Raw genomic sequence first — 16008 nt, 5'->3', positions numbered from 1 at the left:
GTTGGTTAAGACTGAGGTGTAGCAGCAGTCTCAGCAATGGGAGACGGTACCAAGGCTTTGGCATTGAGAAAATAGATAAAACCCAGGAGAAGCATTTGGTTGCATGTAAATCAGAGTTGAGCCAGTGTGCCTGGAATGTCTAACAAATCATTGTGCCTGCGGGACACTTTCTAGTGCTCATTATTTCCCTGAAATCTTGAGTGAATCTTCCTGAAAGTGAATTTAGGCCTTGGCTCCATTCACATGCACATGCAGTAGACAATGCAGCCGCTGCATCTCTTCTTTAACTAGGACCTTTGTCCACCGCACCCAATCTGTCAGGTCAGAAATGGACACAACCCTTACCACATCAACACCTAGTGGGAGCATATTCCCTGTGACGCCAGGCTGGGGAACATGCCCCCCCCCCCAACCCTCTTGTGCCTCCAGCACTAGGCACTAGACATGAGCTCAGCATAGTGGTAGGAGGTGATGGTGTGTGAAGGGGTTAATGGTTTGGGCTCACTGTGGCAGATTTAGAGACACTCTGTTCGTTCCCAGCTTTGTCTAGCTCCGCTCTGAACTCCTTACCTAGTCATATATTCTCCCTTTACTCCAGCATGTGTTTCAGAGCGTTCTGCCGAAAACAGGGCTCAGCACCCTCTCTGTCGCTCTGTGGGTTTGTCTCTTTCCCCCTCTCAGCTCTTCCTGCCAGCTTCCTGCCTACTCAGCTTTCTCCCAGTCTCTCCGCCCAAAACCCCCTCATTCTGGATCCAGAGCGTGTGATATTTGGTTGGTGTTGTGAAGCACAGCCAGAGGACATACTGTTGTCCTTTCAAAGGTCCAAGCACTCGAATTGGTGGGAGGAGCCGTATGACTTCATGTACGTGTGTCACTGAAGCCCACACATCAACCTGTTTAAGTTTAAGTTTAAATGCGCTGGTGTAGCATAGTGGTTAAGGAGCAGAGCTCATAACTGAAAAGTTGCCAGTTCGATTCCCTGCTGAGGCATTGCTGGACCCTTGGGTAAGGTACTTAACCTACAATTGCCGCAATAAATATCCATCTGTATAAATGGAAAACATTGTAAAAAAATAAAAACTGTAACTGATGTAAGCCGCTCTGGATAAGAGTGTCTGCTAAAGGCCAATAATGTAATGTAAGTTCTAACATCTGCCCATTTCAATCTCATAGAACAGGAAGAGGCTGAGCGTGTTTGGGAAAGGATGCTCCTCTGGAGTATGTGGTAAGATTTTCTTAGAAAACCTGTAACAAACACTCCATGCTTCCCACCATACTGCTAACACATAACACTGATTCATTATCTAAATCAGCAGGAACATCCCCTCCAGTCCTTTAGAGCAGACCTTTTTTTCCCCCTTTTTTCTTTTCTAGTTCCAAATGACCTATTAATTGCTTCAGTCATCAAATGACGTGCTCAACTGGATGTAATTACATTGTTCCAGGTTCATAGAAATTGGAGAAATTTAATGGCGCCATATAAATCGTACTGGGAGAGATTGTCAATTCCGTGAAGCACACCTTTTTAGTTGCAGCAAAGGGCAGCTGGTGCCAATAGGGGCAATAGTTGGTTAGGGAACTGTGCTTGTGCCAGAAGGTCACATGTTAGTATCGCAGCTGTAATTGCTGCAGTAACTACATACAGCGGATAATGTATAACGCATAATATATGTAGGTTGTCCTGTATGTGGTTTGCTTATAAGTACATAAATAATGGAATGAAGTGAAATTAATTATACATGAGATGTGTGCTGCTAATTGCTGCAGGGTGCAGAGTTACTGGTAAGGGTTTGCATGGAGTATCCTACCCAGACAGATAGTATCGATTGCTTTGGTTGTGTAAGGAAGCAGCTGTTATGAATGAGGTGATCAAGACATTGAGCTTTTGAACTTGGACATTTCTGTTTCCTTCCTGTTTCTCTTTGGTCCTCTCCTATTCCTTCTCTGGTTCCTCTCCCTCTCCTCCTCTCCTGTTCCCTGTGTGGTTCCTCTCCCTCTCCTCCTCTCCTGTTCCCTGTGTGGTTCCTCTCCCTTTCTCTTCCTCTCCTGTTCCCTGTGTGGTTCCTCTCCCTCTCTTCCTCTCCTGTTCCCTGTGTGGTTCCTCTCCCTTTTCTCTTCTCTGCCTCTGTTCCTCTGACTTGTTCTCCTCCCCCTCTCTCTGTGATACTTCTCCCACCTCCCACTGTGGAGAGTCTCAAAATGAAGATGGACGTAGAGTACACAGGTAGAACTCAGCTCACAGCAGTCTTAAAATGTCTGCAGAAAGACACAAGGGACAGCACACACAGTGTACAGTGCCTGGCTGTCTACACACACACACACACACACACACACACACACACGCAGCACAGAGAAGTAAAGGGAGCGTGAGTCTAAAAGCCCCTTTGGGGTGGTAATGTGCTGGTTTGAGGTTTCTAATAGCGGCCTGTAATAATGACTCCCCAGGCTCTTATTGTGAGGTGTTGGGAGAGTGCGGGAGGAAGGCGGTTGTTTTCTCGATGGATCGAGGGGTGCCGGCTAATTTGACTCCAGGTGCCACTTAAGCTTTCATCCTCGCTGCGTTTCATCTTCCTTTCCGTCGCTGCCTTGAGTGTTTCCCGAGACGCTCGGTGACTCGGTGAAAAACTCTATTGTTTGTTAAGCTGACGGAGCCTCGGTGGCAGAGGCTTCCTGACTTCACCACCCACGGAGTTCACACCTCACATGCCACCCAGCCCTCATTTCCATGTCCCCAGCCTCACAGAGGGATGGAGTTATCAGGTGTGATCACTGCCTGATGTGGGGGGGGGGGGGGGGGTTAGCATACACCTTTGATGGGTTCTGTGTGTGAGGGAGGAGTGTGGTGTAATGGGGAATGGACCTAAGGACCGAGAACAGTAGGTTTTGGGTCCTGGGCTCCTCCGCTGCTCAGTATGAATGGCTTCAGTGCATATGCAGCTGTATAAATGTGTAATATCTCAGCCATGCAAGTTGCCATGGATAAGGGTTTCTACAAAGCAAATAGATAGTGTATTAATGTAATGTGATCAAAAAGCATGTCTGTACAATGTAAAGATGTTCCTGAGTGATCTTTAATGGTTGATTGTTTCAAAGTGTTCAGTCACAGTGATGGCTTTAAGCTGCAGCGCAGCATCAAACTGACCACTGCCTTCCTGACACCTCCACAGCGCCACCGCTGCCATGACGACCCTGGCCCCTCCCTTTATATTGCTCTTTTCTCTTCTCCCGTTGGCTGGTGGCACATTTCCTGAGGAGCCCGGACCCCTAAGCTCCATCCCTCCAGAAGGTAGGCCTCTTGTATTTACACTAATGTTTGGGGTTCAGGGTCTGCCAGGGACGGGGTTGTGACCTTTCCGGCACTGCATCCGTATGAAAACAACCAGTGAAATTTCAGGAAGCCGTGACTGATGGTGCACTGGAGATATTGATGACTGCCTTCCCCATGACTTTCAAAGGAGTCAGTGGGGCTTCAGGGTTCCCGAAGTGGGAACTAACAGCATGCTAACAGAGACGCCCCTGGACTGTGGGGTTATGGGTAAACGGAGGAATGAACGGAACGCAGGAAGGCGTTCGGGGTGTGACACACAAATAGCTCTTTGTGTATGATTCTATATCTCCTTTGCTCTGCATTCCAGTCATGTGTTATGATTCTCTTGGGGAGAATAAGCAGGGCCCCAACATTTCCGCAATAGCGGAATAACCAACACAGTCGCAGCACTGACTTTTTGGAACAGATTTTTTGTTTTTGAACAGAATTGGGCATTGGGCATTTCCATCAAATGGAACTAAATACTTTACATGGCCTTGTAATTTAATGCACATGAACTAGTGCTGAGTTATTTTAAACAAAACAATAAGGGGGGGGGGGCGTAATGATTGACATTTAGCTGCACTATGCAGAAAGCACAGCTAAATTAACTGTAACGTGCTCTGTCTGTGCGTATGCTTGGTGTGTAATCTCCTCAGCACTGATATAATTACCATGTCGTTAGTGTTCATTTTCCATAGAGCTGATGGCTTGACCATGCAGAAAGATGACGCCCCCACATCCTAAAAAAGTTTTAATCCAGGAAGAGGCAATTATACATTAACCAATGCTTAATTGTACTTGCGGTTTATTACTTGCATTTATTACTGAAAGTATGTCTCTGCTTATCATAGTTGAATATCTCTAAACTTATTTAAATACATTCCAATGTTAGCAGATGGGCAAGACTGGTTAAAAACAATAAAATGAGGACATAATTGAAAACAAAAGCTGAAAATGCGTGGGAAATGGTGGAAAAAAAAGACAGAAAAATGCCATTGGGAGAATCAGGGCTGATTCTGTTTAAAAAAACAAAAAGACACCTAGACACAGACATGGATGGCATTGTGATGAAGGAGGAAGAAGAGGTCAGGGGAGAGAGAGAGGAATATTCCATCTCTCTCTACAGTCAAGGACAGAGCGCCAGGCCCGTGTCCCTTTCGCAGTGGGATTGATGTATCGCTCTCCTCTCTGTGTCCTTCCCACCCCCCACCCACCCCCTGGTCCTGCTGGCGTGTCACACCAAGGTAAATAAAATCTGCTCTCCCCTCTCCTAGTGGTCAGGCGGTACCCTGTGTTCGCCGGCCGAGCCCACCGCTCATCGATGATACAGGAGCCGCTGCATATTCAGAGCATCCTCAAAGTGAACCGGACCCTCTACATCGGAGCCAGGTAACCCCTAACGACCGCATCAGCACTCCGTGCAGAACGACATGTCTGTGAATGCTTTAAGACATTGCGGCCCGCCCCGTCAATTTGAAAACGCATTGAACCCGTGACCTCTCCCTGACGTCAATTATAAAATTAGCTTAGAGTTCTGGAAAGCCCTACACAATTAGAGTACTGTTACAGGCAGGAGCGCTTTGACTCTTCACCAATAAAAAAAGGGTTTTCTTTTACCTTGACTGGTCCTCAACGTTAAGGGCAAAATTGGCTTATGGTTCCTTGGAGGGTTCACATATGGTGATGGTTACGGGGAAAACTGAAAAAGGAACCAACATTCGGTGTCAGGAAATGACCTGGTCTGTAGCCCCCGGGCGCCTCTGCACCCTCAAACGCCGAAGCGCGATATTAAATATGTCAGCAGCTGCAAACGGCTTCCACCCTTGTCCCGGCTTCCACGCTGCCTGCTAATGAAGTGCTTTAAACGCCCTGGCTTGCAGGGAGGCGGTAAAGAATTATTAGGCCGTGGCACTTTTACACACCTTCCAGTTCGCCACCGTCGTTATTGCGGCGTGGAAATTTAGTCCGCGCACGTTCCAGCGGAATCAACCTCGCCGGGCAGCGGGAGCCCCATGAAGCGGAACGATGAGGCCTGTCTGCTCTCTGGGAGGAAAAGTGATCTCACTCTAAATCTGGGACTCCTTTGGAGAGGCACCAGAATATTCAGCCTCCAGCATCACCTAATCCTGCTAATATTAGCATAGGTGCCCATAGAGCAATGGCTAATAACTCCGGTCCCTGAGCTCCTGCAGAGGTATATTGCTGTCTCCAAAATGGAGGCTTGTGACAGATGGTGAGGAGATCTCGCATTATTAAGCAAGCCGTTCCCTTCAGAGCAGATGTCAAGAGAAAAGGAATGGAGCCACGTTCAATATAAGTGCTTTATGATTAACTCTGAGTAGCAGCGGTGCTTATTTCTTATACTCAAGTAACGTAATGAAAATCATTGAAATTAGTTTAAAATCAATAATACAGAACACTTGCTTAAATGGAATGGTCAAAGTCAAGGGCATCTAAATACTTTTTTTGGCTGACTTGAGTCTGATACTAGAATAGTTCTGAGCATGTGGCAAGCTGGGCTAGCTTCCCATGGGGCAGTTCTGGGGATGTTTCCATTTCGACCCAGAAAGTCCTCAGCAAAGCAAGGACCAGGCTTGTAGGCTGTCCTGACTCAGTTGAAGGACATGGTCCTTTTTGTGCATCAGAGCCTCATAGACTCTTTAGAAGTTTGAAAATGTCCCTTCTCACATTGACACATTGTTCTGGAGACTCCAATGTGGCTCAGTTGTTCAACAGGGCTATATTTGTCAGGGCTGTGTAATTTGCTGATAATGACCAGGTGTCCATAGCAACGGGCACTATTGTCTTCGTTGCTGGCTTGGGTTTGCCCGTGTCAATGCTGTGGCAACCTCTAGCAGCCTGTGAGGTGCCTGTGAGATACACCTCCTCCAATCACCGTTCACTTTGCTGTTGTACGCTGTGTAAAAAGTAGCTTTGATTGGCCATGAGCTTATGGTAGGACTGCATTCATCTGACTTCGTCATTTAACCTGAATTATACATGCTTTTAATCTGTGACTTTTAATTTTTACTAAAGCCTTTTTTTTCTTCATTTTCCGTGTTTATCTTTATTTGCATCTGCCTTGGCTGTTTTAATCACTCATAATTACTCAATTGCTTGTCACTTGATTGCTGTGTTTTTAGTGGAAATACCTTTGAGCATCATTGCTTGAAACACTCTTAACAAAAGTGTTTTTATTTTTATATATTTTTTTTATATTATCATTATCACTATCATCATTATTACATGGTTCCCCAGTGGCAGGGGAAGACCACACATAGCTGTCCCACATAGCAGCAGCTTGTGCCTCAGTCCCACGCCAGATGCTCCTGCAGCCTTAGATCACAGAGGGCACCACCAGCAGCCAATCAGATGGAAGCTGTCATGGGGTCGAAGGGTCATGTTCACGCTGTGAGAGAGACCTACGTCCAGCAGGACAAGGAGCAGAGACTTGAAAGCAGAGCTATAGACTGGTATCTGATAGCAAACAGATATGGGAGGTGTAGACAGGTATGGGAGTGCATACAGGTTTTAGAACTGTAGAGAGGTATCGGAGCTGTAGACATGTATCAGGCTGCCGAGAGGTCAGTCGATATCCACCAATCGATGGCTCCGCAGCATATGGTACTGTGGAGTGAGGCAAGACAGATGGACAAGGTCCTCTAACTGCAACGTTGGTCCCAAAGCAACAGTAATATGAGCACTTACAGCAATGCGCTAGTCGTTTTACTGCTGAGCTGGCCTTCTACAAATACAGCGCACACAATAAACTATATAAAGTGTGGCGATATCAACAATAAATAAATGTCCAGGCCTTGGGAGTGCCATTATTCCAAAACCGAGCAACAGCATCCCTCAGACCCTGACGACTACAGCGGCTCTGAGGACAGTTAGCAGGAAGCCTGAGCGTGTAAAAGTGAGTAAGAAAAGTGCATACGTCCTTTCTGCTCGGTCGGGTTCACACCGTTTTAGCTTCAGACGCAGAATCCGAGAGGAAGCACTCGAATGGAGCAGCGAGTGTTTGCTCAGAGCCGCCTCGGCTCTGTTCTGTTTCGTAAAGGAATAACCCCCGGGGGGGGCGGGGGTGTTCTTTTTAACTGCCAGAGAAGAGCAGGGAGTGAATAATTTATGGGTGCGTTTGGTTTGACTTTCCCTTGTCTGAGAAACAACCTCCTGTCAGTTTGTGAGATCGGGGGCCCTGAAGTGAAGCTTCAGAGACGGCGGGGTGGGTCTCAGAGACGGTGGAGAGGGTCTCAGAGAGTGGATCGATGTTGCTAGGATAAGAACGCTAGCATGTGGTGCCTCTGGCCTAGAAAGTCCTTCCCTGCAGGCTGTGACGAGGACAGTTGCTTCCAAGCGCTCGCTCAATGTCAATTAAACACACTATGGCATCATTCCAGTCCAAGTGCGCAGCAGCATCTCCTCAGGTGTTTCAGACTTACCTGTGTGGAATATTTGCCTTACACTGAACAGGATTTTGCCAGTGGCGCAGGAGAAATTCTCTGCTCATTAAATGATTTCTGTTTTCATAGATTTTCAAGCCTTCAGCATTTACAGAAGACGGTGCAGTATAGCCATAGAATTCTGTTAGCTCTCTGGCAAAGCAAGCATTTTTTTTCAGGGCAGGGCAAACATATGCTTTGCATGTAAAATGGGAACTTCCTTATGCTTATAAATATCGTCAACTCGTGTCTTTCTGGGCCTCTACACCAGTGTGGTGATTTTCATACAAAAAAAAGTCAGATTCCATTTTAGTCAGCTATGCTTTCCACACACCCCCTGCTCTCAATATAATGCCCCCCTCTGCAATGCAATCACCCAGTTCTGCCAATGCAGAAATCTATCGGTACTCATGAACCAACCCAGTTCAAGAGCGGCGTGTTGTTTAAGGAGCAGAGCTTAGAACCTGAAAGGTTGTTGGTTCAATTCCCTAGTGGGCTGCTGCTGTTGTGCAGCTGGGCGAGGTACTTAACCCAGATTGCCTCAGTAAATATCCAGCTGTTTAAGTGGGTAGCATGTAAAAAACTGTATGCTCTGGATAACAGTGTCTTCCAGGCAAATGTAATGTAAATGAACCCAGAGACCTGCTTGGAGAGGCACTGTGAAAAATGCGTAATGTGAAAATCGTGGCTGTCGTAAACAAAGCGCTACAGGCGGGTTTTGGTTGGGCAGCCTGTTTAAACAACATCTGTTTTTCTTCCGAGCAGACTTTACACAGCGACGGTTTGCATGTACCAGATCTTTTAAAGGGTCACAAATGGCAGTTAGTCCAGTGCAGGGTTTTTATTTTTACATAGGACTGCTGTCTGATGCTGATCTTACATAGTAGCCTATATAGGTCAAGTCTGCAGGAAGGGTTGATTTTTCTGTTTGGATTCGAAACAGAATCGTGTCTGCTGTGAGCCGCAGTCGAGACTCCGGGGAAACAGACGTGTGTTTGATGTTTTTCTGATGTTGTTTTTCCTCACTGTTTTTCAGAGATGACCTTTACCGAGTCGAGCTGGACAACGTTGCGGGGGATGAGATGTTCTACAGTAAGGTGAGCTCTGCCAGACAGATAGATAGACAGACAGATGGATGGACGGACAGACAGACAGACAGACAACCTATGACTGAATGATGCCACATCACATATAAACCCGCTCTAGCTGATCTCCTTTGTAATCTGTTTTCCATACGTAGAAGAGGACGTGGGAATCCAATAAAAATGACATCAGGATCTGCCGGATGAAGGGCAAACATGAGGTGGGTGCTGCGACGTTGCGACAGAGCCACAGAGCCTTACTGTCTGAGCACAGTAACATGGTGCCGTAAGCTACTGCCGTACTTCCTTTCTAAAGCAGGAAGCAGTGTGTGCCGTATTACGGGAAGGAGCTGGATTCTAAAATGGAGGGATAGTGGTGGCCTGATAAAGGTTCAACAGCAGTGTGCGAGCTGCCCCCCGCCCCCCCCACACACTCAGACATGCTGATTATAATGCATGCATTTACACACTTTCGCACGCACACTTTAGTACACACCGTCTTGAATATACACACACAACACTCGCTCACCTTTGTTCTCTGAAACCGGCGCAGAGCATCTCCTGTTTCCCTCCAATCAGCACAGAGAGCTTCTCCGCTTTGACTCCAACCAGCAGACAGGATGTTTCATTTAAAGGTGTGTGTGACACAAGCAGGTCATGTGCGGAGTGAGAAGAGAGGATCTGACACCAAACCTGAGTGAGACAGTGAGAAAATAAAAGGCACGAAAGAAAGAAGCAGAAAATGGCCCAAAGGGAGGGGAGGGAGGGAGGTCGGAAGGGAGGGAAAGACAGACTTGGAGCTTCAGTCTTGTGGGCTCACACCATGCGCCATTGACCTAAGTGAGAAAAATGGTGCTATCTGCTCCTTATGACTGCATTATTGTGAGAGGTAGATGACTGCATTAATAGTAGAGAAAGCTGACTGCATCAATGTGAGAGGTAGATGACTGCATTAATTTGAGGAGTAGGTGACTATTATTGTGAGGGGTAGATGACTGCATTAATGTGAGGAGCAGGTGACTGCATTGATCTGAAGGGTAGATGACTGCATTCATGTGAGGAGCAGGTGACTGCGTTTTGATTGGAAGGTGAGTAGCTGTGTGATGAGGCCCATAGGCTTGCGTTTCTCTGCTGCCCTACTCCCTTACTGACCAGTAAGTGGTCACCTAGGTGCCCCCCCCCCATCTGCAACACCACCTGCAAAAGTCCATTTCTGCTCCAGGAATGATTTTGTCAGCTGTGATTTATTACCTGTCAGTGTAATTGGTTTTGTAATTAAATGTTTCTGGTTGGTTGATCAGAATGGACATGTTCCCATGAGGGCCGGGGGGGTGGTGGGGGGGATTCAATATCCTGATTCTGTTCTCACTCTCCTCTCCTCACCTTGGTACCTGAAGGTCCTGAAGGCAGCGCATCACTGGGGGCCTAGTGCAAATTCGGTCCCCCCTCAACCCCCTGGGCCCCCTGTGTTTTTTTCCGATCAGACAGTGACAGTTTTAGCCCTCAATCTTACCTGTCCAATCTGCTAACACAAGAATGCCAGAAGCAGGGAAAACAGGAGACAGATCATTTCCTGTAATGTCTCGGTCCCTCGTACCGTTTAAAGCTGGGTTATGTTACCATGTATGTTTTGATTTAGTTGACCCTTGAAAGGTCGGAGTGGTAACTCGTCCAGATATGTTTCCTGCTGTTACTGATTATAGCAATGTATCTGGACAAGCTTTTCTTTATTGGATGTCAAGGGAAACAAAGGCAATTTTCTTTACTTTTATTGTTTTGTTTTGTCTAGAGATTGCCTAAGAATAATCAGCTGTGAGTTTCTGGATGCATTTCCCATTTCTGTGGAGGCTTGCATTACCCTCTACATTTCTGGCCTGTAACGCGAGCATGGTGGTGCGGGTTCTGGCAGCAGTAAAATCAAACGGCCTACAGATCCAGACTCGGAGAAAGTTAAGGACAAATCAAATAGCATGACAGAGACAGTGAGGACGAATCAGACGGAGCGTAATTAGCGTGGTGCTGGGCTACGGTAGCTCGTATGAAGCGCTAGGATGAGGATCGCAGGCTGGCACACACGCACCGAGCATGCTCCACTCTATAGGGTCCGGTTTCGGGGTTCAGGAATGCACTTGTTTCAGTCAGCAGCTGCAGGAGCACTCAGTCAGAGGAACATCTGGCAAAGATCAGAGACCACAGAACCGCTGTCTGTTTGTGCAACTGGCTGCCACTCCCCCTCTCACTCTTCCACTCACCCTTTCTTTTGCTCTCTCTCTTACTTTCAATCAGGAATCAAAGGTGCTTTATCAGGAAAGGAAAGCACAAACAGTAATGAAGTGTGACTGGCTATAGGTTGCAGGAGCTGGCCATTTATAATGCAGGAGCAATACGCTTCTAGCAGGTGTACAGCACAGTTGTGCTTTCAACAGGTGTACAAGACAGGTGTGCTTCTAACAAACTTTATGAATAAACTATTGCAGTCAGAGTGAGCAGTAAAGTATTCTGAAGTTTAGCTGAATAATGCTGAGATATTAATTAAAGAATTAATGTAATGATCATTGAAATCAAATTAAAATGTACAAATTAAAATGTAAATATATTTTGTCAAAGACCTAAGTGGTAGTTTGGTAATGCTCTAAATTCCCATAATATTCCCATAATACAGTGATAACCCAATTGGAACCTTCCATTTATTTGACACAGCGGGTTCATTTTTTTACACTCTAACTGGGACATGTGACTACATATTTGTGCTGGTAGAGGGCCCTTCTCCTAGCACGACTGACTCACTCACGTTTGAATGAATGTTTGAGAAATGAGTGAGGATAGCACTCGTGTGTTTAAAAAATATGTTCCTTGACTGGGAGTGTTTGCAGCAATACAGTACATTAGAAACTCAGTCGCGGTCCCAGCCTCTCTTGTGCAGTAATCATAGGATCTATCTTCCTTGGCTTGGCTTAGTTTGTCTGTGCCAGCCCTTTTTGATGGCAAGGCTGTGATCTCTCTGGGGTGTTTGGATGGGATTGGCTGTTTTATGTTGCTGACAGTTACCAGGTGTTCTTCCAGTGTATAAATCTCTTTTCAAGTCCAATAGCACTCTGTTTTGCTTTGTGTTTTAGTGTATGTTTCCCAATGTTTTAGAATGAGAGTGTTCGATGTATTTTATGGTTTGGTTTACTCCAGCTGAAAATATTCTTGAAGTGTTATCCTGCAGCTGACTGATGGTGGTGTTGGCCAGTTTAGTGAGCTTTAGAACCAGCTGGCTGAGAGAACTCTTTTCTGGTTTCAGCTCTCGGTGTGGCAGGGCTTTATGATGGAGTGAGTTGTATCACTTTGTTTCAGATGAGTCCACAGCTTTAATGCCCCTCTGTGTGCCAATGGATAAAGGCCTTATTTCACCCTGCATGCTTTGTTCCTGCTTTTTCTTGCCGGATTCTGAAGGATTTCAGAGGGTTGTTTGTCCAGGTTTGTAATTGGTTGTTTGTCCTGGTTTGTGATTGGCTCCCACTGCCTCTCTGTCTGTGCCTGTCTTTCTCTGTTGCTGCTTATTTGGGGCTATTTACAAAGCACAAAGGGGTTTTTCAACATGGCTTTGCATTGTAATTGATCAGAGCCCTTTAGGGGTCCAGAAGCATTAGAGGAGGGTGGCACAGACGGCAAGGACGCGCAGAGGGTATGCCAGGCGGTACAGGTGCTGCTTTATCAGGGATGGGGCTGGACACGGCCCCTGGGACAGATAAGGACAGCAAGAGTGAGAGAGAAAAGGGAACGCCGTGATTGAAAAGGAGAGAGAGAGGGGGAGATAGAGAGAACGAGAGGGAAAGACAGAGCAGGGGCGTTAGGGAGGGAGAGGGGAGACAGATACAAAAAGAGAGAGAGAGAATACAGAGAGAGAGAGAGAGAGAGAGAGCGCAGAGGGAGAGAGAGCAGAGATATATGGACAGAGGCCTTAAGATCAAATAAAAACTACAGAAACAGACCATAAACAGAGTGTGTAATGGAGGGTGGATGTATTGGAGATTATGTTGTTCTTTTTAAATGAAAGCGTAAATCCTCAGTATCAATGTAAAAGAGGTATAGGGCATACCCAAGAGTCAACTGTGTGAATGTTTTTTTGTGCTTTATACTCCAAGACCCCCTGTATTTCAGCTGAGATAGAAGCGTTAATCTGAACTCCGAATGGATTTAACAGAAGAGGAACGTCAAACTACCGGCAGGCAGACGAGTATTTACGCGCATATACAGAGTGGCTCATCACTTCAGTTCTGCAAAGACACCACAGCTCCTTACCAGCATGCAGAAACAGAGGAGTAAAGCTGAAGGAAACACATGAAGCAAGCACACAGACAAATGATGTGCACACTCTGCAAACACACTCACACACTACTCCTTTCCCTGTCTCTTTTATGGAGTGTGAGGAATACATCACTTCATCCATCTCAACAATGGCTTCTACTCCCTTCCCCTAGGCTCTGGTGAAAATTGAGATCCCTCCTGGGGATTTTGGAGGGTGGGGGGGGTTGCACAATAGCATCTGAAATAACACGTAACACTGAGACACCCCCCCTCCCCCCAACCACACCCCAGCTTCTCCTAATTACATCAGCTTGGCTGCCATGAGCGTTTCGATCCTGCTAGTTAGTACCGCTCAAGCACTAATGCCAGGTGTTTCAGGGGGGTGGGAGGAGTAGTTGAACAGGAGTTCTTCTGATTAGTGGGGGGGGTGGGGGGTCACCGGGTAAGTGATTTGTTTCTGTGGGGAAGGGGGGGGGGGTGGTTGTACGGGAAGTCCGCTGATTGGTGTGTGTGGGGGGGGGGGGGGGGCACTGGGTAAGCAGTGTCTACAGAGTGTGCAGGCACTGCCTGTGAGCTCTGCGGGTTGCAGCAAATCACATGTGATTGTGTTCCATTTTGGAACACAGCTTATTGCATTTGCATACATCATTTGCATACTCGTGTGTGTGCCAAGTAAATCAATGGAACCTCAACTGGCAATTGCAAGAATGCATATTATACTGACAAATATGATCTCCTTTCTTTCTTTTTTTTTCTTCTCGCCCTCTACACCCTCATGAACCCCCCAACCCTCCTCTCTGGTCTCACCCTCTCTCTTTTAGGATGAGTGTCGGAACTTTATGAAGGTGCTACTGAGTCGGCATGGGGGTCTGTTTGTCTGTGGAACAAACGCCTTTAACCCCTTGTGTGCCAACTACACGGTGAGTGTACATTGTATGGGAAGGAAGGATTTAGTCCATAATGTTAAATATGTATCTTTCCCTTTACACTTGACAAAGATATCCTTTTTCAGGGTGCCTCAGTGCTGATCTTCAGGAAGTTATATTGCTTCAATATAAGAATGGTTAAAGTTGTGCTCAGGGCTCCAGTCCTCCAGCCATAAGAGTAGAGTGCTCTCATCAAGATTCTATAAGTCACAGTTTATATATGAGTAAGTCCATGGTCATTGATTTAGCTGTTTTTCTTTATAGCCTCCAGGAAATAAAAGCAACAACTATTGAGTTTGAGGAAAGAACAGCTAGTGTAGGCTTTGCTACGGTTGCTTGTGAGAACTGCTGTGCTCTCAGAATTGAACTGGAGCCGCTCTCTCGCGCCTTGTCTAAAGGCGACTCGACCGTTTTTTCCTTTTTTGCAATTTATAATCGCCAATGAATGCTGTACGCATGAATTAGACAAACGACACAAAAATAACCAAAACGAAAAAAACGAAAGCGACTCAAGTTTAATCATCCACAGTATGCGCATGCAAATGAGAGGTTCGGAGCCAAGCTAATTTCTTACCGTCCCCTGTCAGAATTCCTGTTGGAAGGGAATCAAAAGGGCCTGAGAAATCGGAGCGGTGCAGAGCGTCAGGCGTGGAACATGCAGAAACACATGCGTGCCCTCAGCCCGCTGTCGCCCGGGTGTTGATTAATTGCGGCTGCAAGGTTTTTGATGTGTGCTGCTGTTCTCTGGGGCGCGGGGAGTCTGCGAGTCTGCGAGCGGAAATGTATTTATAGCTCTTTCCAAATGCTGGTGGCAGCCGTTCATTATTTCATTACAGAGTTTTTAAAGGTTTAAAAGGTAGCCCGCATTAGTGTTCCAGTTGTTTATTATGCTTGAGCATCTTTATGTAGTCACGGTGTGTGTGTGTGTGTGTGTGTGTGTCTGTGTCTGTGTGTGTTGTGTTCGTCTGTCTTGAATAATTGTTTATGTGTCCATGTGTAGTGACTGTGACTGTGATTTATGTACGTATGTGTGAGTATGTATGTATATCTGTATAGTAGTTCTGTTGAGTTTGATTAATGTGTGTGCTGGTGCTCGTTGCAGAGGGACACGCTGGAGATGGTGGGAGAGACGATCAGTGGAATGGCCAGGTGTCCCTATGACCCCAAACATGCCAACGTGGCGCTGTTTGCAGGTGAGAGAGCCCTGTGCGTTGCCTCTTCTGTGTGAAAGCCAAAGCTACCTCTGAAGCTTTGGCCAGCAGCCACACATGGAACACATTGGTACTGCACTTGATATGACTATAAACAATGTTGGGGTGGAACTAAGCTGCCTGTGCCCTTGTCCTAGAGGGGAACCTTTTCACCGCGACGGTGACAGACTTCTTGGCCATTGACGCAGTGATTTACCGCAGCCTTGGGGACACTCCCGCCCTTCGCACCGTAAAGCACGACTCCAAGTGGTTCAGAGGTACGCCCAGAGCAGTGAGTTCAAGGAGCAGAGAGACACCAGGCCCTCAGACAGGAAGCCGCGGTCACTGAGCAGGGCTCACCTCCTACCCGTCCCCTTCATAAGGGAAAAACCAGGTCACGGCTCCATAAAAATGAAATATTCAATGTCTTTTGTTGCTGCAGACGCTATGGCGAAGACGAAGATGTAATGTGACGCTTTTCAAGCTCCGATGTGAAATTTCACGTGACGTTAATGTTTTATGAGTAATTCCAAGGGGCCTGTTTCACGTGACGTTGATGTCTTATGAGCAACTCTCAGGGCCTGCAACCGTTCACGGTTAATGCTGGATGTCACTGTTGTGGCTGTGTCTGTGTTGGTGTCTTATTAGGGTTGGAGACAGTGGCACCACAGATGTATTACATTATGACCACAGATTCAGCTGCTGTGTGCCATCGGTCCCCCATGCCTCCTTAATAAGGAGCTTTCTTTGGTAACTGGAGGTTCC

General features: G+C 46.7%; 1 protein-coding gene across 1 annotated transcript in view; it reads left to right on the top strand.

The window, feature by feature from the left end:
- LOC118795627 (semaphorin-6B-like) overlaps window positions 1–16008 on the top strand; it is a 69806-nt gene that overhangs the window by 32766 nt on the left and 21032 nt on the right. The window contains exons 2-8 of the mRNA XM_036554250.1: window positions 3168–3286; window positions 4585–4699; window positions 8789–8849; window positions 8993–9055; window positions 13949–14047; window positions 15156–15246; window positions 15402–15521. Coding sequence (XP_036410143.1) covers window positions 3181–3286; window positions 4585–4699; window positions 8789–8849; window positions 8993–9055; window positions 13949–14047; window positions 15156–15246; window positions 15402–15521 — 655 coding nt within the window. The 5' untranslated portion in view covers window positions 3168–3180. The remainder of the gene's footprint in view (window positions 1–3167; window positions 3287–4584; window positions 4700–8788; window positions 8850–8992; window positions 9056–13948; window positions 14048–15155; window positions 15247–15401; window positions 15522–16008) is intronic.

The sequence above is a fragment of the Megalops cyprinoides genome, chromosome 20 (genome assembly GCF_013368585.1).
Source record: "Megalops cyprinoides isolate fMegCyp1 chromosome 20, fMegCyp1.pri, whole genome shotgun sequence".
Classification (NCBI taxonomy): Eukaryota; Metazoa; Chordata; class Actinopteri; order Elopiformes; family Megalopidae; genus Megalops; species Megalops cyprinoides.
This window is presented reverse-complemented; position numbering and strand designations above follow the sequence as displayed.